General features: G+C 41.0%; 1 protein-coding gene across 3 annotated transcripts in view; it reads right to left on the bottom strand.

The window, feature by feature from the left end:
• Positions 1-26,432, bottom strand: part of LOC145359855 (dixin-like) — a 130,091-nt gene that overhangs the window by 89,476 nt on the left and 14,183 nt on the right. The window contains exon 1 of one of the 3 annotated variants that reach the window (XM_080214676.1): positions 11,179-11,369. The exons of the other annotated variants lie outside the window; for them this stretch is intronic. Within the exon in view, the coding sequence (XP_080070802.1) occupies positions 11,179-11,238 (60 nt within the window). The 5' untranslated portion in view covers positions 11,239-11,369. Of the gene's footprint in view, positions 1-11,178; positions 11,370-26,432 lie in introns of those variants that run through there. 3 annotated transcript variants of the gene reach the window in all.

Below are 26,432 nucleotides of genomic sequence, written 5' to 3'. Positions count from 1 at the left end.
AAGAGGTTATTGAAAGGATGGCCAGGGATGGAAATGACAAGCAAACATATGAGGGGAGATGGTTCACAATGCAGTGAATTATAGAGCAGAGGAAGTTACAGGGTGTAAGAGGATGGAATGTGCATGTGTGGATATGGGCTTTCTTTTTTGAAGGAATTCATTGTTTCAGCTTGAATCAAACTGCATCATGTTGTGAAACTGATGACGATAAAAGAGAAATTCTATAGTAAGCTACAGTTCCCAACTGACCTTTTTGCCTTGCTGTAGATAAAACAAATAACCGCACTGCATACACTGTGCTACCTGCTTATTCAAAAAATTCTGAAATGTTTTTGCAGAGTAGTTTTTCATATAGACTCGTGGTGTAAAGCAATGGGAAAGCTGAAAAGGTTTTGCAATGAACAAATCAATACAACAAACTGAAAGTTGTTGACTATGTCCATCTGTCTACTGGTCATTTCTCACTTGCTGTAAAAGTTCATAGCTCACATAAGCCTCCCACATCACATTCTGAAACCAGAGAGTGGAACATTTGTCGTTTAATCTGAACCAGATGATCATTTTTAGCAAATTTGTCTGTTATCATGCAATATAGCAAGAAGTCTCACAACACCAGGTTAAAGTCCTAGAGGTTTATTTGATAGTAAACACCACAAGCTTTCGCAACGCTGTTCCTTCATCAGGTGAGTGGAGAGTTCTGATCAGAAACAGGGCATATAAAGGCACACACAGTTTACAGAATACTGATTAGAATGCGAGACTTTACAGCTAATCTACTATTCAATTTTTAAAGGTGCAGACAATGTGAGTGGAGATAACATTAAGCATAGGTTAAAGAGATGTGTATTGTCTCCAGACAGGACAGTAAGTGAGATGTTGCAAGTTCAGGCAAGTCATAGGGGTTACAGATAGTGTGGCATGAACCCAAGATCCCGGTTGATGCCGTCCTCATGTGTGCAGAACTTGGCTATCAGTTTCTGCTCAGCAACTCTGCGCTGTCATATGTCGTGAAGGCTGCCTTGGAGAACGCTTACCTGAAGGTCAGAGGCTGAATGCCTGTGATCGCTGAAGTGTTCACCAACAGGAAGGGAACAGTCTTGCCTGGTGATTGTTGAGCTGTGCTCATTCATCCATTGTCGTAACGTCTGCATGGTCTCCCCAATGTATCATGCTTCGGGACATCCTTTCCTGCAGCGTATCAGGTAGACAACATTGGCCAAGTTTCAAGAGTATGTGCCATGTACCTGGACTCATGGTGAACAATCACTGAAACAACTATATGATGACACCAACAAGTTCGATCCCACCATCAGACTCACCATGGACTATTCTCCGGAATCAGTTGCATTCTTGGACACACGCATCTCCATCAAGGACAGTCACTTCAGCACCTCACTGTACTGCAAGCCCACAGTTAACCTCACGATGCTCCACTTCTCCAGCTTCCACCCTAAACACATTAAAGAAGCCATCCCTACGGACAAGCCCTCCGTATAAACAGGATATGCTCAGATGATCGCAACAAACACCTCCAGATACTGAAAGATGCCTTCATAAGAATAGGACATGGCTCACAACTCAATCGTCAGTTCCGACACACCACAGCGAAAAACCGCATCAACCTCCTCAGAAGACAAACACGAGACACAGTGGACAGAGTACCCTTTGTCGTCCAGTACTTCCCTAGAGCGGAGAAGCTATGACATCTTCTCCCGAGTCTTCAACATGTCATTGATGAAGACGAACATCTCGCCAGGGCCATCCCCACACTCCCAATTCATGCTTTCAAACAACCACACAACCTCAAACAGAACATTGTCTGCAGCAAACTATCCAGTCTTCAGGGGAACAGTGACCACAACACCACACAACTCTGCCACAGCAACCTCTGCAAGGCATGCCGGATCATCGACATAGATGCCATCATCTCACGTGAGAACACCATCCACCAGGTACACGGCACATACTCTTACAACTTGGCCAACGTTGTCTACCTGATACACAGGCAAGTCTGTTCCCTTCCTGTTGGCGAGTACTTCAGCGGTCATAGGATTCGGCCTCTGATCTTCAGGTAAACATTCTCCAAGGCGGCCTTCACGACATACAACAGCACAGAGTCGCTGGGCAGAAACTGATAGCCAAGTTCCACACACGAGGATAGCCTCAACCGGGATCTGGGTTCATGACACACTATCTGTAACCCCCATGACTTGCCTGAACTTGTAACATCTCACTTATTGTCCTTTCCGGAGACAATACACATCTCTTTAACCTTTGCTTAATACTATCTCCACTCACATTAGCTGTAAAGGTGCAGACAATCTGCAATACAAGTCTTAAAGACTTGCACTCTAATCAGTATTCTGTAAACTGTGTGTGCCTTTATATGCCCTGTTTCTAATCAGAACTCTCCACTCACCTGATGAAGGAACAGCATTCCAAAAGCTTGTGGTGTTTACTATCAAATAAACCTGTTGGACTTTAACCTGGTGTTGTGAGACTTCTTACTGTGTTTACCCCAATCCAACGCTGGCATCTCCACATCATTATTATGCAATATAGCCATGGGAGGGGGAAACACCACAACTGAGCCCAACTCTAACCGCGCACAGCATCCATATGTTGCAGGAAAGATGGAAAGACAGGAAGGAATTTCCAGAATAATATTTTCTCTGGCACACCTATTGCATCCTCAGTATGCTAAGAAGCACACCAAGGGTGAGTACCAGGACCTTCCCATTCCCTACAGCCCAATATCACATTATGGGCAGGATTTTACAGCCTCGCTCATCCTGATAACTGTAAAATCTAACCCAAGGTCAACGGACCTTTCGACTGTCCATCTCTCGCACACTCCGATTCCCGTGGTTAGTGGAATGGTAAAATTCCGGCCTATATGTTGCTTCAATTCCTGAACTGTTAAGAGCACAATAGTCTTTGCTTCAAGTGGAAAGGTAGTCCACTGCACAACCACAGGATCTTAAATGTCATTCAAGGAATTGGTACTAATTGCTGGTTAAAAGGGGGGAAAAAAAAAATCAAACATTAAAAATCTAATGTTGAAACGGAACACAGCAAAAATACATCAGCATCTGAAAAGAGGATAGATTCATTTTTGAGTCCAAACTTTACCTTGGGTATTGACATTCTATCATTCATGAATATTATTCACTTGTCCTTTGTCTTATGAAGAAATGTATAGTTATTTGCATTTTTTTATTTATTCCTATCACTCATTCAACCTTCATTGCTAGTTAGAAATCTAGTTGGAAAAAGCACACTCTGCAAGTTTTAAACATTGTTAGAACCTTGAATGTAGACCTGATAGAAGCGAACTGCAAGCAGGATATGAAAGTATTGTAAGGTGTTGCAGTTCAGTAAGTCTTAAGGTATTCTTAATTAGATCAACAGTAAGTATTTATTACTACTAGAATCCATATAAGAAATAGGAGCAGGAGTAGGCCATCTAGCCCTTCGAGCCCGCCATTCAATAAGATCAAAAGTCCAAAATGAGAGCTGTCTCCCTGCTTGCTTCTACACACGGCTCTGTCCAACATTTCACATCCTGTGAGGTGAGGGTCATGTATTTTTTTTAACAACAGTCTTAGGTTAACCCTTTGTGTGTCAGACCCTGAAACTACACCTCAGCCCACGGCATTCAGAAAGCATAATTTGTGAAGTCTTTTTAGTGTTAATGATGTTAACTGCGTCAGTATATAATAAAAGTAAGTTACTGCAGATGCTGGAATCAGACACCAAAAGAGAAAACACTGGAAAATCTCAGCAGGTCTGATAGCACCTGTAAGGAGAGAAAAGAGCTTTGACAAAGGGTCATCTGGACTTAAAATGTCAGCTCTTTTCTCTGCTTCCAGATGCTGCCAGACCTGCTGAGATTTTTCAGCATTTTCTCTTTTGGTTAACTGTGTCACATATTCATTTTTACAGGATATGGGTGTCGCTAGATAGGCCAATATTTATTGCCCATCCCTGACTGCCCTCATTTTCAGAGGGCATTTGATTTGGTCAAACATATTGCTGAGGGTCTGGGGGTCACACGTAGACCAGACCAAGTAAGGATGACCAACTTCCTTCCCTAAAGGATGTTAGTGAACCAGATGGGTTTTTATGACAATTGACAATAGTTTCATGGTCATTAGACTTTTAATTTCAGGTTTTTATTGAATTCAAATTTCACCATTTGCCATGGTGGGATTCGATCCTGGGTCCCCATTACCCTGGCTCTCTAAATTGCTAGTCCAGTGATAACTGCACTATACCACCATCTCCCTCGATGTTTGCTCATTTTATTTCAAATACTGAAATGTCTGAAGATGGCAATCAAGGAAGTAAACTGTATGTTATTTCCACCAGAAATGAAGTCCATGTACTCATTGGAGTTTAGAAGAATGAGAGGCGACCTTATTAAGACATGCAGGATTCTCAGGAGAGAATTGACATAGTCGATGCTGAGAGGTCATTTCCCCTTATGGGCAAGTCTGGGACCGGAAAGCCTAATCTCAGAGTATGGCATCACCCATTTAAGGCAGCGATTAGGAGGAATTTCTTCTTTCAGAGGGTAGTGAATCTGTGGAACTCTTTACCACAGAGGGCTGTGGATGCAGCGTTACTAAGTATGTTCAAGGCTGAGATAGATTAATTTTTAATTAGGAAGGGAATCAGGGATTGTAGGGATAAGGTGGGAAAGTGGTCTTGAGGATGATCATATCAGATCAGTCGTGATCACATTGAAAGGTGAGCAGACTCAACTGGCTGAATGGCCTACTTCTGCTCCTAATCTTTATGGTCTTAACACTTAATTAAATTAACATTGAACAAAATATTGAATGATACTTTCATATGCTACTTAGTTTTTATCATATAGTACAATTATTAAGTTTTCACAAGGACTTTATAGGCACCCAATATAAGACAATATTCTGCGCTCTTATCATAATCATAGATCTACTGAATCATGGAATCCCAGCACAGAAGGGAGATCATTTAGCCCATCTTGTCTGTGCTGGCTCCTTAAAGGAGCAATTCACCTAGTATCACTCCTCCATCATTCCCCACTTCTATTTTTTTTTAAAAGAAAACCAGAAAATTTATCACAAAATGAGGTATTGCTGCATTAGAAAATGAACACTTTACCATTTCTGGAATTCAATAGTCAGCATGAAGCACTCCAAGTGCAATATAGGTAAACCAGGCCCTATTTTAAACTCATTCACAACCTATCACTCACACATAGTTGCAAAATAAATCTCCCCATACTCTGATTTAATAAGTCCAGATCCGGGACAAAGCGTTTTGTCACCATAGTGACACCTTCCATGCCCCATATCGGCCACCTTGCGACGTTTCTGAATTAATTTAATCTAGTGTCAAGTAATGCCACAAGGAACTGAATTTAGCCCTCCGAAACGAATTTTAAATGGCCAACAGATAAAGAAGATTTTTTCTTTCTAATCACGTTAGTCTGAGCTGTATTTGAACCCAGATTTCAGAGATGCAAGTACTCAATATCACCACACCTCGCTTGTCAGCCACACATCAAATAAATGATGCGCAAATGGAACATTTTACTTGCCTCGTGGTGTTCCCATTAAAATTTTGACTGTAGAACACACAATGTGCATTGAATCCCATCAATTAGAACGTGACCTCAAGTTTTTCTAATATGGCTGTACTGCAGCAGTCACACATCCCTGGTTCTTCATTATGAAGCGACTACTCAGCTGTGTAGTTTGCTTGTCAGGAATTGATGGCAGCCATTTTTCAAAATTAAAAATGAGGTGAGTAAAAACCATGTAATTATGAAAAGATGTTAGATATAAATTGTTCTAAAATCTCTGCTTCTTTGTGACTTAAGACAGAGGTGAGAAGGAATTTCTTCTCTCCAAAGGTTCTGAACCTTTAGTATTCTTTACCTCAAAGGCTAAATCGCTGAATATATTCAAAGCTGAGATAGGCAGATTTTTGAACATGGGGGAGTCAAGGGTTATGGAAAATAGGCATCAGAGTGGAACTGAGGCCAAGATCAGATCAGCCACAATCTTACTGAATGGCGGAGCAAGCTCGAGCCAGGTGGTATAGCCTACTCCTGCTCCACATTCTTATTCAGTCTTAAATTTAAGTCTTCAATTTAAAACCAATTCAATGAAACCATTTTAGATTATCCTTTCCTAACTGGAGAAATACATCTGATTGGCTTTTGCTTTAAGCACTATGTCTGGAATTTTACCATCCCGCCTGCCACGGGAGCAAGAGCGGGCGCCGGGTGGACTATGGAAAGGTCCGTTGACCTTATCGAACATCCAGTTTTGGGACAAGCGAGGCTGTAAAATCCTGTCGTATGGGCAGAATTTTCCTGTTCCGCCCGCCACGGGAATCGTAGCAGGTGGGACACGGACCATGCAAAGGTCCACTGATCTTAGGCAGGATTTTCTGGTTTTGGGGTGAGCATGATCGGAAAATCCTGCCCTATGTGTAAGCTACTCTGTACAAAACAGGAGTACATTATAAGTCAAAGTTCTTTAGTTTCATAAATTTAGTATAGTAGCATTTCATAAAATTCATGAAACGGGGTTAACAACTATCAGCGTTACATAACAAATTCAGCATGATAATGATGAGTCCATTATTTGGGGCAAATAAATCAAACTCTGCAACACTGAATTACATTATTCGAGCACATAAAGTAGTAATTTTTTTTACATGACCAGTATCCTGTGGTTGTAATGAACCTTATGGCAAAATTGCTAAATCTATGAGGTTTTTTGTAATAACATTACATAGATTTAATTTGATTTGATTTGCTGTCATGTTTAACATACAATGAAAAGTACTGTTTCTTGCATGCTACACAGACAAACATACTGTTCATAGAGAAGAAAACGAGGCAGTGCAGAATGTAGTGTTACAAACACAGCTAGGGTCTAGAGAAAGATCAACTTAATGCAAAGTAGGTCCATTCAAAAGTCTGACAGCAGCAGGGAAGTAGCTGTTCTTGAGTCAGTTGACACATGATATCTGACATTTGTATCTTTTTCCCTAAGGAAGAAGGTAGAAGAGAGTATTTCCAAGGTGCTACGGGTCTTTAATTTTCATGGCTGCTTTGCCAAGGCAGCCGGAAGTGTAGGCAGAATCAATGGATGGCAGGTTGGTTTTCTGGATTTCTGTACCTCATGCAATAACACCATAAAAATCCATGTTTATAATTTAAGAAGGCAATTCTCCCAGCCTGCTGCACTGCTTCAGCAGTACAATAGGCTGGGAGATTCAAGCAGAGACCACATAGCGGGCTTCCCGCTGGGCATCATGGCCTCCAGATTTCAGGCATTGCCAGCTCCACGTCACAGGCCAGAAATCGGCAGGAAGTTGCATATATTATTTAAAAGCTGCTTTTAATCTAATTAACGGGCCCGGGACTGAAATCTCCGGGCTCACTAGCCTCCCACCCTCTGCCAGGAGTGTTTCACTCCAATGGGGTTTACAACAACTCCCCACTAATGGGGAGCTAATGGCCTCACCCCACTGGAGTGAAGGGGGGGCCATTGAGGCCCCCCCAGGAAGTCAGGGTTAAGAGGGGAGTGGATCCTGGGCATTACCAGTCTGGCAGTGCCAGCCTGGCCCCCAGCACTGCCCAAGGGACAAAGTCACACTGCCCAGGGGACACCTCAGCACTGCCCACCGGGCATCAGGCTGCCGCTCTGCACTCGGCAGTGACAAAGGGGGGGAGGCCAGCCATCAGGGTTGGGGAAAGTCGGAGGGGTAACAATGCAGGGTTGCCGGCATTGTGGGGCTACTGCACATGAGTAGATTTTGGTGCTGACAGATCGGCGCATGCACAGTGGCCCACTCAGTACTATGCTACCGGCCTCTCCAGTGAGAATGGGCCCCGTCCCTGATTTTTAAAGAGATTCACGCCAGGACTCTCTATGATGCACAGAATGTGGGAGACTCATTTTGAAAATCCTGCTGAAAAGCCAAGTGGGACTTATTCCAGTTTTTATGCGAATTCAACACTTAGAATTTTTTTTTTGAGAATCCCACCCTAAATGTTTCACTTAGTTCATAAATTCGGGTCTTTTCTTGAAACGCGACATTAAATTTGAGATTTCATCACTAGATTAAACTATGCACTTTAATTGAAGGAAAAAATGTAGGGCTATGGAGAAAGTAAGGGGGTGAGATTAATTGAATCGCTCGTTCAAAGAGCTGGCACAGACATGAGGGGCTGAATAGTCTCTTTCTGTACTGTTTGATTCCAGTTCAGGGACATGGAAATAATTCTGGCATTCCTATACTACTGCCCAAAATCAACTATCTGAACGCAGGCTGATGAGTAAACTTGTAACTTTAATAATAATATACTGCTGTCTTCCTTCCTCTTTCGCGCTATATACAAAATATGTGGTTTTTTGCTAAAAAACACAAAACATGGTGGGGTCAGATTGACACAATTGCTTGCAACAATAATGTCTAGTGGTTAGACTACAGCTTAGCTCTTAAGAAAAAAACTTCCGTGATGATGACTGCTTTGAAGTTTTATGCTGTACGTAATGTGCTCACATGGGACTCTTTAAAGCTGCAGTGTTGGAATATAGACACTTAATTACTTCTAAAACAAACGCATCTGTGACTTGTATTTAGCTATGGCATTCATTTATAAAGAGCAGTCCACAACTCACAAAATGGCACGTGGTTTTAATTTATAAAGCTCTGATGTTTAATCACCACTAACCTGAAAAGAAGAAAAAATAGAATTCCACTCATGTCAAAGGCCCAGATTCTACCCCTGAGGCAAATTTTAGTTAGGATTGCCTTTCTTTTGCAATATCCCTGAACAGGATGTGATTCAAAAGTAGAAGAGTGAGAGTTCGCATGCCAAAATTCCTAGCCAGATAAAGCCAAATTCCTGAAAGTAACTTTATTTGGCAAATATATTTTAATCTTGGCAAAATTGTCAGCTGTGGCTCAAGTGATGACAATCACAGAATCTTTACAGTGCAGAAGGAGGCCATTCAGCCCTTTGGGTCTGCACTGGCTCACTGAAAGAACATTCTACCTAATCCCACTCCCCTGCCTTATATCCGTAACCTTCACATTTTTTCTTTTCAAATAGTTTTTGTTTTATCACATCTCCAAGATAGTAAGACCTGGACACATAATCTGAGCTGACAATACTGTGCAGTATTCAGCAAGGGAGGTGATAGACTAGTGGTATTATCCTGGACTATTACTCCAGAAACTCAGCTAATGTTCTGGAGACCTGAGTTCAAATCCCACCATAGCAGATGGTGGAATTTGAATTCAATAAAAAACAGTCTGGAATTCAGAATTCACTGAAGACCTGAAACCTTCGCCGATTGTTGGAAAAGCCCGTTTGGTTCACTAGTGTCCTTTAGGGAAGGAAATCTGCCGCCCTTACCTGATCTGGCCGACACTTGACTCCAGAGTCAAAGCAACGTGATTGACTCTCAAGTGTCCTCGGGCAACTAGGGACGGGCAATAAATGCTGGCCAACCAGTGACGTCCCATGTCCAATGAACGAATAAAATAAAGTGTTGAAGGTGCCATCTTTTAGGTGAATGGTTAAACTGAAGCCCTATCTGCTCTCTCAGATAAGCGTAATAGATCCTGTGACTCTATTTGAAGAGCAGGTGAGTTCTCCAGGTATCATGGCCAACATAATCCTTCAGCCAACACTTAAAGCAAATGTTCTGGCCATTAATTTCATTTTGCTTTTGAGTGCTTGATATGTACAAATTAGATGCCTCATTTCCTGCATTATAACAATGTCTACATAAATACTTTATTGCTTTAAAGCGCTTTGGAACGTTCTTAGATTGCAAAAGGTGTCAAATGAAGTCTCTCCTTTAACTTATGAGCTAGTTTAAAAATATACTTTCAAGAGAAATTTTGGATACAGATTTTCTGAACATGTGTGAACACCGTTAAAGACTCAACTCCAAAATTAGATTAAACATTTAAAAATAATAGGCACTAACATTAAATTGTTCATTCAAATCCTTTTTGTCTCAGGGGCTCACTGTCCAACACTGAACATGCATATCAAGAAACGTTATAAAACCTGATGTCATTGACGTTTTTAGCCTATGAAACCACCAGCAGGTCTAGTGGAATCAGTCATCGCAAGCAATTGCCAGGAGGTAAAACCACACAACAACATTGCTGCCAAACAGCACCTCCCCCCACCCCACCCCGGCCCCCAACGCTCCAAAACAATGAAGAATCTATTACAATTCTTCTTGTTACATACACCCCATGGTCAGTGTTCCAAGGCATCTTTTCTCAGGTATTTCACTATCACAAAGTGAGATTCCTTTCCAATACTAAAACTTGCTACATTGCTTTGCAGCAACTGTTTCACTTTAAAATTTAAAAAAAAATTGGTTTGCATCTGTATGTGTCCACCAGCCCTGCATACAGGGCTACAGATATATTCTGCAGTTCTGATAACATAATTTCTCTCTATTCCCAATGGAGCGGCAGTGTTCGGATGATAGTTATGCCATCTATTAGTGCAAGGCCCATTTTGTGTTTCTCAGCCACAAAATATGAGGTGCAAAACAACAGTTTTTAAGGTTGCTTGATCAAGTCAAGTAATGGGGTCCAAAAATGTAATAAATAATTGAGTTCATAACATCCTTAATCAATTGGCAATTTAAAATAGAATCTTTAACCTCAGTGTAAAATCATTCATTTCTTTTAAATTATTTATTGATTGACTCCACACACAAAAAACTTTAAATCTTTCTTTAAAGTCTCTTAATTGGGGGAATTTTGAACGCTCAGAAAAGATTTACGAACAAAAATGGTGATTACTCTGCACATTACTAACATGGCATTAGACAAACTCCACTTACTTTAAAGTCATGATCAGTAAAACACTCATGCATGCAGAATAGGTTTAAGACTTCAGTTAATGGAGGCCAAATAGTCCATTTAATCAACTCCATATGGAACACTGTATTAAATCTGAGAAACCTGAACATCGTAACAGCAAGAAGCTGTCTACCCTCTGATAAAAGGCTTCTTCAGCTTCAATACTGAACATTTATTTGCAATACATTGCATCCCTGTGTACTTTCTACAAAAAACAGCTGTTACCAGCCAACACATGTCCCAGTCATTACTTTCAGTATTATTTACCTCTGTGAATCCCTCTTGCAGAACATCCAGCAAATTTCCTTTGGCTAAGCAGGCAATCATCTTAATTAGTGTTCCAAGAGCAAGCAGAGATCATGTTAAAAAAAGAAATCAGACTAAGAAGATCTCGTCCTCCAAAAAAAATACAGTTAATAGACTAAGAGGAGGCAGTTTCTTCTTATCCCATATGAGCAGCCCGCTACCTTCATTTTAAACAGGATGAGAGTATTAGACTACAGAACAGAAGAGAGGGAACAGACTGAGCATGCTCAACAGCCAGCCAGTCATGTTTGAGAGGATTAGGCATGACAGAATTGTCATGACGACAGTTCACCACAGGATGAGGGGGTGGGCACTGGCTAAAAAGGCAACCCAGAACGCAGATGGTGGGTTATCAAGCAGTTTGCAAAAATAAACATCGACAAGCAAAATCTAACAAAGCTTCCTTCATCAACTATTTCATAAATCCTGCCAGCCCGTTTTGTTTTGCAAACACAGGGAAGACAAAGTAAATTATTCACATCTGAAAGAGTATGAGTGGTCTGAATCAACAATGTTTAAACTTAGTGTAAAAACAGAAAACCTTCTGTCAGATCTTGTTACGGTGCACAATCTAATTTTAAAATTTTAGCGACTGTATCAAAAATGGCTGGGTTATTGGATTTTATGTTTTAAACTCTTATTCTTTCAAGACTTGTAAGCTTTGAACTTCTGATTTCATATTCCAGCTCCCATGAAATTAAACATCTTTGAATACCATTTGCAACAAAAAAAACTTAACACATTTAACTTGGAGATCATGAAGAAAGAGGTCACTTTGCCCATTGAGTCTGCACTGATAACAATCCCACACAGGCCCAACCCTGTAATCCCAAGTATTTACCCCACTAATCCCCCTGACACAAAGAGGCATTTTAGCATGGTCAATCAACCTAACCCACACATTTTTGGACAGTGGGAGGAAACTGGAACATCTGGAGGAAACCCATGCAGACACAGGGAGAATGTGCAGATTCCACACAGACAGTGACCCAAGGCTGCAATCGAACCCGGGTCCCTTGCACTGTGAGGTTAACTACTGTGCAACCATTACGCCCACAATAGATGGAGAATATCTGAGATGGACAGATAAAATGGACAAATTTACCAAATTAATAAGGTTTCTGTCTCCTGACAAAACACATGTCTACTGTTTGGGCCAGAATTTAAAAGGAAAAATTACATTAGTGTGGTATTGTATTACAGCATTCAGAAATGATCGAATGCATGTCAGACAATTAAATGCTTTTAAACACAGTAAATGCAGTGCTGGCAGACGTAGCGGCAATTTTGAACACAATGTTCACATTGACTGCAGGAGGTATACAGTCCAAGATAGTAGGAGAAAGCCATGTTCTTTTCCCAATAGTGTGCTTGAATATCAATCCTTCACCTGAACTTGGCGTAATATAGCATCTGAAAGACTAGTCTTAATTCAAAAAAGTGAATGCCTATTGTTTATCAAAATTTATTAGCAAGATCAAAGACTCATAGGAAAATTCATAATTAATGTGCAATGTTTTCACAAAACCCCAGGCCAAAATTAGAGTTACAAAATTTAACATTCATGGAAAACAGGAAATAGATACATATGTATGTTCATTCTGCCCATTGTGATGCTGTGCTCCCTCTGCGTTGTGCACATGCATAGCAGCATAGCAGTCAAAGGTCTCTTTCCCTTAGCATCGAGGATGATTTTCTCCAAACTGAAATGGCTGAAGTCCAATGTACAGTCTGCAAGTTCTGCCACACACAGGGCAGGTACTGCTTGAAAGGTTGGGTAGATGGGTTGTATGGATGTTTGCGTGCCCCCTCCACACCTCAGCTTTGCCTCTGCATGTTTCCGGCAATGTTCAGTGCCTTCTCGAATGTGCCTTTTCCACTTTGGTTGTTCACATGCTAGGGTTGATCATGAGTCAGTGGGTAGGTTTGACCTCTTCAGGGATGCTCTGAGGATCTCCTTAAGCATTTCCTCCACACTCCTGAGAGTCTCCGGTCACAACCGAGTTTCGTGTACAGCAGTTGCTTTGTGATTCTGGTGTCAGGCATATGAATGACATATCCATTCAGGGCAATTGATTCAAAGTGATTAGCACCTTAATGTTGGGCAAATTGATTTGGGAAAGAGCACTGCAGTTGAACCTTGTTACGTATTAATAGTGATTCTTGATAACTGATCTAAGAATTGTGTATTAATATATTCATGTATTCATCTGAAATGATGTTACAGGTTGCTAGCATGAGAACTGCCAGAGTGAAAAAGCAGCTAAGTAATGAACACTACCCTGTAAATAATGCTCCTCCATGTTTCCTCGGGTCAACTCTCCAATATACAACAAACATCTTTCCCCATTTGGAAGATCTTACAATGGCATTGCTAATGGTACTTCTCCAGTCCTTTGAGGTGCCTGCTGTGTGATCAAAGTCTCCGAAACAGATGGGAGTGCAGATATGTTTTTGCCATTACTGTCAAATATCATCACATAGCCCTAGTTTTGGACCCAATATGAAATAACACCCTAAGCACAATCAGCTTGGAAAACATAACCGTGATATGTGTGATCTACCTCTCTGTAAATCAACACTGAACTGTCTTATGGTGAATTTCCAACATTCCTCTTCCTTGCCAGAGAACAAGCTAGCCAAATGACAAAGTTGTCACCTGATGTTAGAACGGGAATGGAATAACAGGTCATCCGGGGGACAGGATGGGGAGTCGGTGGCTTAGTAGTATTATCACTGGCCTAAGGATCCAGAGACCCAGGATAATGTTCTGGGGATCCAGGTTCGAATTCCACCAAGATGGTGGAATTTGAATTCAATAAAAATCTGGAATTGAGAATCTACTGATGACCATGAAACCATCGTTGATTGTCGTAAAAATCCATCTGGTTCACTAATGTCCTTTAAGGAAGGAAATCTGCCGCCTTTGCCTGGTCGGGCCTACATCTGGCTCCAGAGCCACAGCAATGTGGTAGACTCTTAAATGCCCTCAGGGATGGGCAATAAATGCTGGCTCAAACAGCAATGCCCACATCCCATGAACAAATTTTTTTAAAAGGATATTGAAGGGGAAGCAAGCAGGTGTGGTGACCATGACAAGCAGAGACCAAGAAGAGGTCTGCCTGAGATCAGAAGGAACAGATGGGCTGCCTGCAAATCTGCCCTCCTCCTGATAAAAACAAAGCACCAATACAAGTATAGAAATTGTCAAGTAAAACCTTTTACTATTTTTAATATTACAAGTCACATTGGCAGCAAGATCTGGCATCAGTGAAGGCTGATGAGTAACACTGAAGCATTAGGACATGATGGGCAAAGCTGGACAAAGATTTAATTTCTCTCTCCATGGCTTGGCATCTGATCCTTTGACGCTTGCCTCTTCTTTTTAAAGCATATTGGGTCATTTTCTACATTGAAGACATATTGAGTGTGTATATGGCTATGGAATGTACTGGTTTTTGGTTATATACTTTTAAAGTCCAATTCATTGATGAAATAGCAGTTTTCGGTTCCACTTTATCAAAGGGACTACAATCAAACATTTCTACGACCTCAAATTTCAATGTACTTACGGACAAAGCTTTTAACGGAAAAGAAAGCTAATTGCTACTCAAAGCAGAGATGCAGCAACACCACACAACAGATGACATTTCCATGACTAAGTACTGTGTTCATTAATAATTACATAAAATATAATTGCTGCTTCTTTAAGAGTCACTTAACAGCAAATAAGCTTCAGCATTTGCCTTTGTGAGACCCTTTGTCGAGTCTGACCTCTCAAGTACCCTGAGAATAGGGATAAAGTGGCTGAGCTGCAGCAAAATAAGATTAACAGAATGCAAGGAGACCTTTTTGAGTAGCTTTTAAATGACAGAAATCACTGTATTTTATGGCAGGATTGTAAAGTGCAACCAATGATAAATATGAAATTTTTCACTGTCAGCTGTTCATAGCACAAGCTTGCCAACTTGCTTTGCTCCAATGGCGTTGCAAATGTATCTTTTTAAACCTTATAACAGTTACTAAATTCACCACAGGTACATGCTTTTCTTCTTATCTGGCAAATCCCAAGGACAATGTAATTCACTTTCTGCCATCTTATTTGTCACAACAATAAAACAATAAGTGAGTTATTGGCTTGTCAAAGAACTCAGTTTCTATCAATTAGCTTAAAAGTGGCCTAGACATGGTGCAAGGAAAACTCCTGGGTGGAAAGCTTTTGGAACAAAGGGTCTAAAGCTACCGGTCCTCCGAAGTATGGGACACTTACCTCCAACTGATTACTGATGAGTGCCTGATGGAGAATACTACTGAGTAGAAGTTGAAACAAGGGAGTGAAGGAGCAGGAGACTAATGGTGCCTTCCACTAAAGCTATTCCAGAAATGTAAAGGGGCTTAATAATTTCAGCTCCCAGAGCTGTGGCATCTGCCCCATTTGTATGGTCACAAAATGTTCCTACTGGAGGAAAGATTTACACGAAATGCGATGAAAATTGTATCTCCGTTACATACAGCTGGGGCTGCTAGGCTAATCCCTAATTCTTAGGTGCTACAAGTCTTGGAGGCTCCTAAAGAAACCCACTTCTTGTGATGGGTCTAAGAGTAGTTCTGCCTCATTTAGCACAATATTGTAACCACTCAATATAACTTCCAAAGCACATACATTTGTGGCATTAACATGCAACCAAATATTCTGAGTGAGACATTAACTCACTCAAAATATATTGGCTTACACAATTAAATTTGGGGCCAGTGAGCTTAAGTGTGTTTCATTACCAATAACAGGCAACAGGAATTCAAATATAAACTAATAATTTCATCTCAAAATCTCACCTGATAATAACTTCTCTTTTATCACTCCACCTTTCCTTTAAACTTCCAGCTAAACATTCAGATGTTTTCCTCATTGGAAATCCCACTGTCCTATCTGCCCTTAGCCACTGAATCAAGCAATGCCTTATTCTTGGTAATCCCAACCCATTATAATTCCCCAGCCCCATCTCCGCTGAATCCCTTGCCCTTTCATCAACTTGATCTTCTTGGCATCCACAATGGTACTGACATTTGTTTGGGAGGTGCTGCCCAGGGAGCTTTGGTGAGTTTCTACAGTGCATCTCAGATAGTACACACTGCTGCCACTGTTCGTCATTGGAGGAGAGAGTGAATGTTTCTGGAATAGGTGCCAATCAAGTGAGCTACTTTATCTTGGATGGTGGTGTCGAGTTTCTTGAGTGTTCTTGGAGGTGCACTCATCCAGGCAAGTTGAGAGTATTCCATCACACTCCTGACTTGTGGCTTGTGACCACAGGATCTGGGGAGTCAGGAGGTAAGTTACTTGCCACAGGATTCCTAGCCTCTGACCTCCTCTTGTAGCCATAGTATTTTTATGGCTAGTCCAGTTCAGTTTCTGGTCAGTGGTAACCCCCAAGTTGATAGAGAGGAATCCAGCAATGTTAATGCCATTGAATACCAAGAGGTGATGGTTAAATTTTTTCTTGTAGAAGATGGTGATTGCCTGGCATTTGTGTAGTGCGAATGTTACTTGTCATTTGTCAGCCCAAGACTGGGTACTGTCTAAGTCCTTTTGCATTTGGGCATGAACTGCTTCTGTATCTGAGGACTTGCGAATGGTGCTGCACTTGTTCAATAATAAGTGAACATCCCCACTTTTGACATTATGATGGAAGGAAGATCATTGATAAAGCAACTGAAGGTAGTTGGACCTAGGCACTACCCTGAGGAACTCCTGCACTGAGTCCGGGAACTAAGATGATGGACCTCCAACAACTACAACCAACATCTTTTGCGCTAGGTATGACTCCAATCAGCAGAGAGTTTTCCTTCGGATTCCCACTGATTCTAGTTTCTAAGGCTCCTTGATGCCACACTTGGTCAAATGCTGCCTTGATGTCAAAGGTGATGAGTCTCACCTCACCTCTGGAGTTCAACTCTTTTGTCCACGTTTGAACCAACGCTTTAATGAGGTCAGATGCTGAGTGACCCTGGCAGAATTCAAACTGTGCTTTCAGCTACATCCTACACTCTTTGTTCCCTCCTAGTTGATGTCCATTTATCCCCAGAGTTGTAAAATTCTCTAGGGCATCATTTGAATCTGGGACACATTATATAATTGCAAAATCCTGTTGTAGTCAAAACTCAATTTCAATTTCACTTTTTTTTTTAAATTCGAAGTAGTGCCAACTTCCCAATCTCTACATCAACAATACCAACGTGCTGTAAACTGATTTTAAATTGGTGCTGTTTTGATTTGGATTTAATGAAAAACTGGGTCTGCCACTAGAATAAAGGAGCCAGATTTAGCAGTGTAAATACCATGATCTGACGCAGAGACAGCATTCTTCAGGAATTCAAACTAAAACAAAGCCTGTTACAAAAGCAGCTAGTAACTCTCGCTGACAACTGTAAATTATTTTAAATCCAGCATGTGAGAGGTGGACTGCCATATGCACGTCTGGCTTTAATATTAGGTGATGGGGGAGAAAGACTGTCTCAATTAACAGACTTCCGCTGCAATCCCATGCTAAAATAATGTACATGACTGCATTTCCTTAGGGTGAATTTGACAATTTTAGTCAATCATGGTTATCAAAAAAAAAAGAACTATACTTAATGTCTTTCCATTTTATTCAAATTCCCTTCCTGGTGAGTGGACAAAGAAATGGCAAGACCAGCGTCTGGAACTATTTTGACTGAATGAATTAAGCTGTAAAAACAAAAAGATTCTAAAGTGTCTGTCCATTGGCCGAAATGTGACTTCTGGCCATCTATAGTTAAAGATATAGAGCCTGACATTTCCACATGGTGGGGTGGGTAGAATACCTGCTTCTGTACAGTCAGGACAGAGATAGCTATCACAACTATCAATTGCTAAATAAATGTTGCTCCAATGATCAAATCTGCAATAACTACTAAAAATTTTTAATTTACTTCCTCAAAGGTTATTTATTTAAATTAATTACCTCTAGGGAAAATCCCAAGCTAGACATAGAGGTCTCATTCCTACTGAGGAGAGTCAGCAGAAGCCCACCCTGACCCCAATTTCTCACAATCACAATTCAAAAAAGCAGCAAAATCAGAGCAGAATCCCAATAGATCCTAAAATTTCTGCCTTCCAAAGATGGTCTATGTTACGCCCTCTCCCACCATCAATTTGTGGTCCAAATGTCAACTTCATATGATGGTCCATGCATCTTATATACAGAGAAACATTGTATGATGATGGTGGTGCATTACAATTCACTCAGAGTGTCTGAGTCACTGTGGAAACATATTCTTTTACATGCATCTTGTAGTCTGGAGCTATGGATAGTGAGGTTGAGGTTCCGACTTTCTTTTCATCACATGTCCAACCAGGAATTTCTCACACTCTCACCACCTGCTACTGGTGTGTATTAGAACGACTTACAGGTTGATGTTCAACCTGTTTGAGTACATTGTGCTGGCACTTTCCTTGGCCATCAAGTCCTGGGATGGGATTTGAATGTGGAGCTTCTGGCTCAGACAAAGGGCCACATCCCACTACAGCAGAAAATCTCAAAACGTTGTGTAACGCTCATAATTGTAATTATTTATTCTTTTATAAAATAAATCAAGAACAATTGATTTTGAATGAATACAATATGCTAGACTTCACACTGTTGAAATCTCACCATTCATTTCAGTGGATTGTCAGATTCTATATTGATAATGAAACCAATCTCTTTACAGGAAAAGCACATACAGTTTTTTCCTGCAGTTCATTTTTCACTGGATACTTACCAGGAAAATGTAAGTGTTGATTAAAGCAAAGGTAAATAAAATAAATAAATAAGTGTTTTGGCCTCATTCTGCAAGAGCAAGGCAAAGTGTTGACAAGAATGCTACATGTTAAACAAGCTGCAAAGTTATGGGCTGGGGGAAAATCATCTGGACTTTGGATGAGGTCAAATAAAAATGAAGATCAGGAGAAATGTAAAACAGACTGACAATTCACTATTTTTTTTACACCACTGTCCAATGTATTTAGTTTACAGAGTTCATTGCACCCATATTAATGGATTGGAAACCTGCTATTGCAGAAAAGTAAACTTATTAGTCACAAGTAAGGCTTGCATTAATACTGCAATGAAGTTACTGTGAAATTCCCCTAGTTGCCACATTCCGGCGCCTGTTCGGGTCAATGCACCTAACCAACATGTCTTTCAGAATGTGGGAGAAAACTGGAGCACCTGGAGGAAACGCATGCAGATACAGGCAGAACGTGCAAACTCTGCAGACAGTGACCCAAGCTGGGAATTGAATGTGGATACCAGGCGCTGTGAGGCAGCAGTGCTAACTACTATGCCACCATGCCCTCCCAATTCAAAAAGTAATTTGACAAAGAACCCATCCTGTTCAAACTGACCACTGGGCTCTGATTTCCAAAGTGATATTAGGAACCCAACACCCAGATGTCCCAACCCTATGCCTCAGCTGCATCGCTCTCACAATGCAATATCTGAATGTAGGCAGCCTATATAATCAGATGGTGAGCTTAGCTCCCAAATAGACTTGTCGAGTACCTCCAGGATCAACCTATCTTGCACCAGCAGGTGGGCAGCAGCAGTGTGTGGTCCTGACTGCCTGATTAAAGCAGGAAGCAGGAGGCACTAAATTTGGCATGACGGATGTAAGTTTCCTGCCGGTGGGCAATTAGTTTGGAATTTTCTTCTCCCAACTTTGATTGTAGGTTAAAGGTGGATAGAGTTTATTGCTGATCTGAGTTGGAAAGCAAATTTACATTCCTTTGAATTTCATGAATTCTCATCAAAGGCCAACTCACTGGAATGATGTTCCCCTCCAAATTAAGAGCCCTACCATCTGTTTCCTGATTGTATATAAGAGGTGTGTATCTAGCGGGCTTCAGTTCATCAATGACTTTGTGTCAGCAGACACAACTTTTGTCTATCTTTAACAGCTGCGCTAAGGCTGGGCACAGAAGGGGAAGGGTTAAGAAGGAGGCAGGACTGAGGGTGGGGTGGGGGGGGCGCAGGTGGCGAAGCGGAACATGAAAAGCAAGGAAGAAAACTGATACAGGACTTGGGGGGGTGAGGGTAGGTGGTGATGGAACACAAGAAGGGAGGACGGGAGACATGGGCAGGACAAGGAGGTGGTCAAGGAACAGAGTGGAAAAGTAAAAGACTGCCCTGGGGCAAAGTTTTATGAGACTGCCCATGGAAGAGTCAGACTCTGCTCTGGGACCAATGCCACGCTGTCAGGGCATATTGAAAAGACTTTCTTGGGACCAAAACCATTCTGTCAGGGGGCATATTGAAGAGATCATCCTGGGGCTCTGCCAGATATGTTAGAGAGATCCACATGGTATGCATATCTTGGTCCCAGTCTTGGAAGGGGCTAACTCTCTGGACAGTGATGGTTGTGCATGGTATGGTAGGCATATTGAAAAGGGTGGATGTGGCCTCAAGGGGAGGATTCAGGTCAACAAATGGCATGTAAACATGAATATGAAAGGGTCTAGGGGGAGAACAGGATTCTCTATATGGACAACGATGGGGTCAAGGGTAATAAAGGAGGGTGGATGGTGACAGAAGGAAGGGAAATTAGGAGGTAGTGAGTATAGAGGACAGGAGGAATTTAGCAGGAAAGGTGGTCTCAAGGGCAAAAGCCAACAGCACAATTTTTGATCTCACCTAAAGAATGACATAGCTCAAAAAAATCAAGCTAGAAAAAAAAATGATTGGGGATACGTCTGAGTATGTGGGAGGAGTTCAACACAGCAATTTTCAGCTGATTTATGGAGCACCCTATAAATGTCCTGCTCAAACCAGGAAGCATTGCTCAGCCGAACGCTGGACTCAAGGGTCTAATGCTCAGTGAATGAACTTGACTCCTTTACTAATGATGCACATTCAGGCATAAATCCATTTAACTTTGGGTGTTGCTCTGCATATGGTCTTTATTTGCATCTAATCCTTACATGTCAGAATGGACATAATGTCAAACAATCAAGGGGACAGAGGTAGCATGGACCCTGTGAACTTCAGTGTTCCCAGTACAGTTGGTACGGCATTCAAGACACCCATGCGTGCAGTCATGACACAAGTGCAAGGATCTAATATCAATGGTTAATGTCAAGGCCACTCGAAGCCAACCACCAGAAGTCTGTCAATGGATCCTTGGTCTTGGGTCTTCTGACCCCAGTCAAGGCCCTTGTTGTGAATGTGTAGTCACATCTGTGGGGAAAGCTCCACAACCTGTTGTCCTTGAGGATGACAAGGCCCTGAAAGGGGTAGCCTTAATATACCACGTGCAGACTGAGAGCAAGTCAAGGGCTAGAGAATGCATTCTTGCCTTATATATGGAGGGAGACCATTCCACCGTAACTGATTAAGTCAAATGTATTTGTTCACAGATTCATGCAAGAGTAGCAAATGCAGGCTGGAGGCAATTCTACCTGCTTGATAGTTTTGATTAGTATGGATAGAAGATGGGCCCGTTGCCAATTGACACAGTTCAGGAAAGATTGTGGCCCCAGGAAGACCCAGATGCTGACGAGGAGGGACCAAATCCACAAATATGTTTGATGTGAACAAGGGTCTGCAGAAGATGCAGTTAATACAGTGAAAGATATTGCCACAGGCACCTTTGCTTATCTAGGGATGCTGTAGCACATATTTGACACATTCCCTGTTTTTTGAACTATGTCATTCTTTAGGTGAGATCAAAAATTGTGCCGTTGGCTTTTGCCCATGAGACACCTTTCCTGCTAAATTCCTCCTGTCCTCTATACTCACCACCATTCCTTTTTCTGACCTCAATGTCAGGAAAGATTCCTTGTGACCAACAATGTCATAACTACGTTTCTGATTTTGGGCTAAAAAGTTCAACCCATCCATGCCCAGAAAATGGCAGCTAGAGACAAGAACACTTTGCAATATGTGGTCCTAGTGTGCAGAAGTATAAGGCATGCCTCATATACTGCACCTAGGGACAGAATTGTAACATAAATGCATTATAACATTATTTGAAGAATAAAATATAACTGGTCCGGTATCACCTTGATGCATCAGCATCCTCATGTCTTGATCAGAAGGCTATGGATTTTAGTCCTACTTGAGTGCATAATTTAGGAATAGCATTCCCTGCAATCGTGATGCTCTTTGGACCTGTTGATCTTAGAATCAATTTATATATTTAACTGGACATTAAAGGCACTGTTCAGAATTGTGAGCTCCTCAATCTCCTGGCCAACTCTCCTTCACCAAACCAATAACAAAAGGAAATGCTCCTTAATCCAATCATCCTTGCTAATCAAAACTGAACTACAATTTTGTGTAAAGTAACATCATGTGGGTAACAAAAGAACAAAATTCAGCATTCCACATTTGCATTTGGGAAACAGGGCATCATCATGGGTGATTAAATTATGTGTTACTACATGTACTATATAATAGTAGGCACACTATTGTTTACATAAAATTTGCATAATATTCAGTTATGATTCCATTGAGACAAAAGTTTGGGAAGAGAAACTTATTAAAGTGAAAAGCCACGCATCTATAAATACAAAATGATTCTGTTATTCTCAAACTAGCATGTTTGATACAAGATGGAGGTCATTCCCTGCTACTTTCCCATTCAAGAGTAACAGTGGCTTAAAAGTGGGCAGAAGGCCAATACAACAAGGATTTGGAGATATAAGTAGTACAAATGTTACATTTACAAAGAACTACATATTATACAGATCAAAGGCCATGGATCACAACTGGTGTTTAACTCCACTTGAGCCTCTCATTCTTCCTCAACTAATTCATTCAGTTGTCAAAACATATTCCTTTCTCCTTCAAATTTCAATCTAATTTCTCCTTAATAAAGATTACTCTCCTTAACCTGTGGTCGAGAGTTCCAATTCTCACCACTTTGAGAAAGAAATTTCTTTTGAATTCTCTATTTGATTTATTGCTGATTACTCTATATTGATGGCCCTTGCTTCGGTTTTCCCCCCTTCCTCTTTGCGAAGTGCAGATTCAAGTTGGGCCATGACTCCATAAGCATAAGCTACTCGACAGCTGAATTGGCATTCTTAATGCAGGAGCTTAGAGTGTGATGTGGGGCCTCACAGCTGGCCCTGGTCCTTTCTTTGCCCAATATTCACAAAACTTATCTGCTTGCACGAATCTCCACACAATAGTCAAAACCTAGCACATTATTTGTGTCCGTGGACCAAAGCACTGAAGCCACTATAGGGACTTCTATCATCAAATACATGACATATGACAAATACATGAATAGGATGGGAATAGAAGGATATGGTCTTTGGAAGAGTATGGGGTTTTAGTTCAGTCAGGCAGCATGGTCAGTGTAGGCTTGGAGGGCGAAAGGGCGTGTTCCTGTGCTGTAATTTTCTTTGTTTTTTGTCATCCTGGTTGGCTGAGATTAACAAATTCAACACACACCTTTCTGTAGCTTTATTGCTCTCATGGCTCAGTTTTAAATCAGAACACAGATCTTTCTGGAGGTTTTCATTCTCTAAATTTGTGGAAATAAACTGCAATGCCTCATTAAATAATAGAAAAGCTAAGAGCGCTAGCATGCTTAAATTATAATTGAACTCGGATTCAAGGCAACAATTTTGATTCATTCTCCCGATGCTAATTCTTCTCTAACATCACATCATAAGTCTTCATTTCAGTGAGAATGTCAGCCTACTTGTGACACTAATAAACAAACTTAAAGTCAGCAAGTTACAATATTTTAAAAAATACTCACATATAGAAAATGGCTTGGCTTGTCCTTAGATGCTGAAAAATCATTATGCTTTGTTACTATCTTGGCGTAGTCCAGTAAAAAGGAAGTCAAACTCCGTTATTAACTGCAAGAACTACACCACAAGGTTTCACATTTTAACAAAAACTTTTACTGTGCAAGTGTTAAACAAAATCACATGCTAACTTAACAACATGCTGCAAAAACTTAAAATTTAAATCTGAAAATCTCAACAGGGCACTTCTTGTTCACTTTCACTTCCACCCAAGAGCTTCTCTGTACTTTTCAGGATCTTGAGGGTTCCTTCACATCTTCTGAAAGCAAACCACACCCTCAAAAATTCATTTTGACTCCCCTCAGTATTCCCATTGTTCTCTGAGGTACGAGACTTCTTTGGTCGTTCCATTAGAACATGGCTGGGTGTAGCCTCCAACTCTCCTTCAACACCTCGTGAATGTGTACTCTCCAGCTCAAGCCTGGGTCTTGCTGCATTTTTGCTTAATGACTCCAAATCAGAAAACATCCATGACACTTAAAAGCCCCCTACTATTTGTTCCAGTGACTTCCAAGCACTAACTGAACCCTTTTTCAAAAAAAAAGAGATAAACCCAAGAAACAGAAACTCTACGCACAACCTATTTCCATAGCAATGTGGCACACTTGGGATGTTCCATACAGAAATTTAAACATATTAACTCTAACTCCCAAACCTTCCCTTTGTTCTGGGCATCCATCACGCAAACTAGCCTCCCATTCATTGCTGAGGCAGCGGGAAGTATAGACAGAGTCAAAGCAGCTGGCATAATTAAGGACACCACGCACCCCGGACATCCTCTCTTCCACCTTCGTCAGGGAAAAAGATGTAAAAGTCTGAGGTCACGTACCAACAGACTCAAGAACAGCTTCTTCCCTGCTGCCATCAGACTTTTGAATGGACCTACCTTGCATTAAATTGATATTTCGCTACACCCTGGCTATGACTGCACTCTCTCATTTCCTTCTCTATGAACAGTGTGCTTTGTCTGTGTAGCATGCAAGAGGCAATATTTTTCACTGTATACCAATACATGTGACAATAATAAATCAAATCAAATCAAACCCCTTATCAAGACAGCTGCAGACATTGTTTCCACCACAAAACCCAGAGAGGTGTTACCTATTGTTCATGATTTCCCACTTGCAACTCTGGCATGGTTACTCTTTGAATTGCAGTTGCTCTAGATTTGTTCGGCTCCTAAAATCGGGAGTTTTAATTTAGCCTACATTTAAATATTCCAGTCTCCAAAGTGAACATTACATTCCGAAAACCTCTGAATCATGAAATCACATACTTGCAACAATCAATACTGCAGATACTAAAATTTGTACATCCATCAACAGTTTATTTATTTTATTCTTTGATGGGATGTGGATGTCACTGACAAGGCCAACATTTGTCGTCAATGTCTAGTTTCCCTTGAACTAAATGGCTTGTCAGGCCATTGCAGAGGACAGTTAACAGTCAACCACATTGTGTGGGTTACAAGTAATATGTCTGGCCAGACCAGATAAGGATGGCAGATTTCTTTACTTAAAAGGACATTAGTGATGAACCAAATTGGTTTTTAATGAGGATCGGTGAGAATTTTATGGTCACTTTATATTCCAGATCTATTAATTGAATTTAAACGCTGTGATGGGATTTGAACCCATGTCCCTAGAGCATTAGTGTAGAGATGCCAGTGTTGGACTGGGGTAAACACACCAAGAAGTCTCACAACACCAGGTTAAAGTCCAACCAGTTTATTTAATAGTAAACCCACAAGCTTTCGGAAACACTGTTCCTTCGTCAGGTACGTGGAAAGTTCTGATAGCCAAGTTCCGCACACATGAGGACGGCTTCAACCGGGATCTTGGGTTCATGTCGCACTATCTGTAGCCCCATGACTTGCCTGAACTTGCAACACCTCACTTATTGTCCTGTCTGGAGACAGTACACATCTCTTTAACCTATGCATAATGCTATCTCCACTCACATTGTCGGCACCTTTAAGACTTGAATAGCAGGTTAGCTGCAAAGACTCGCATTCTAATCAGTATTCTGTAAACTGTGTGTGCCTTTATATGCCCTTCTCTGATCAGAACTTTCCACACACCTGACGAAGGAACAGCATTTCCGAAAGCTTATGGGTTTACTATCAAATAATCTGGTTGGACTTTACCCTGGTGTTGTGAGACTTCTTACCTGGACCATTAGCTCAGGCCTGTGGATTAACAGCCCAGTGACGTTACCACTATGCCAACATCTCCCCAAGCTAACCGAATATTATAGACTTCAGAATTAATACTTATTTAGAGGATTTAAAAGTAAGTTTGTAAAATTTTATTTTACAAACAGTTAAACTGTGCTCATTAAATGATCATTTAATTACATCTGTTTATGTGAAAGATATCTGTATATTTACCAACAC

Source organism: Carcharhinus amblyrhynchos, chromosome 29, assembly GCF_965287045.1.
Source record: "Carcharhinus amblyrhynchos chromosome 29, sCarAmb.v2.hapA, whole genome shotgun sequence".
NCBI lineage: Eukaryota > Metazoa > Chordata > Chondrichthyes > Carcharhiniformes > Carcharhinidae > Carcharhinus > Carcharhinus amblyrhynchos.
This window is presented reverse-complemented; position numbering and strand designations above follow the sequence as displayed.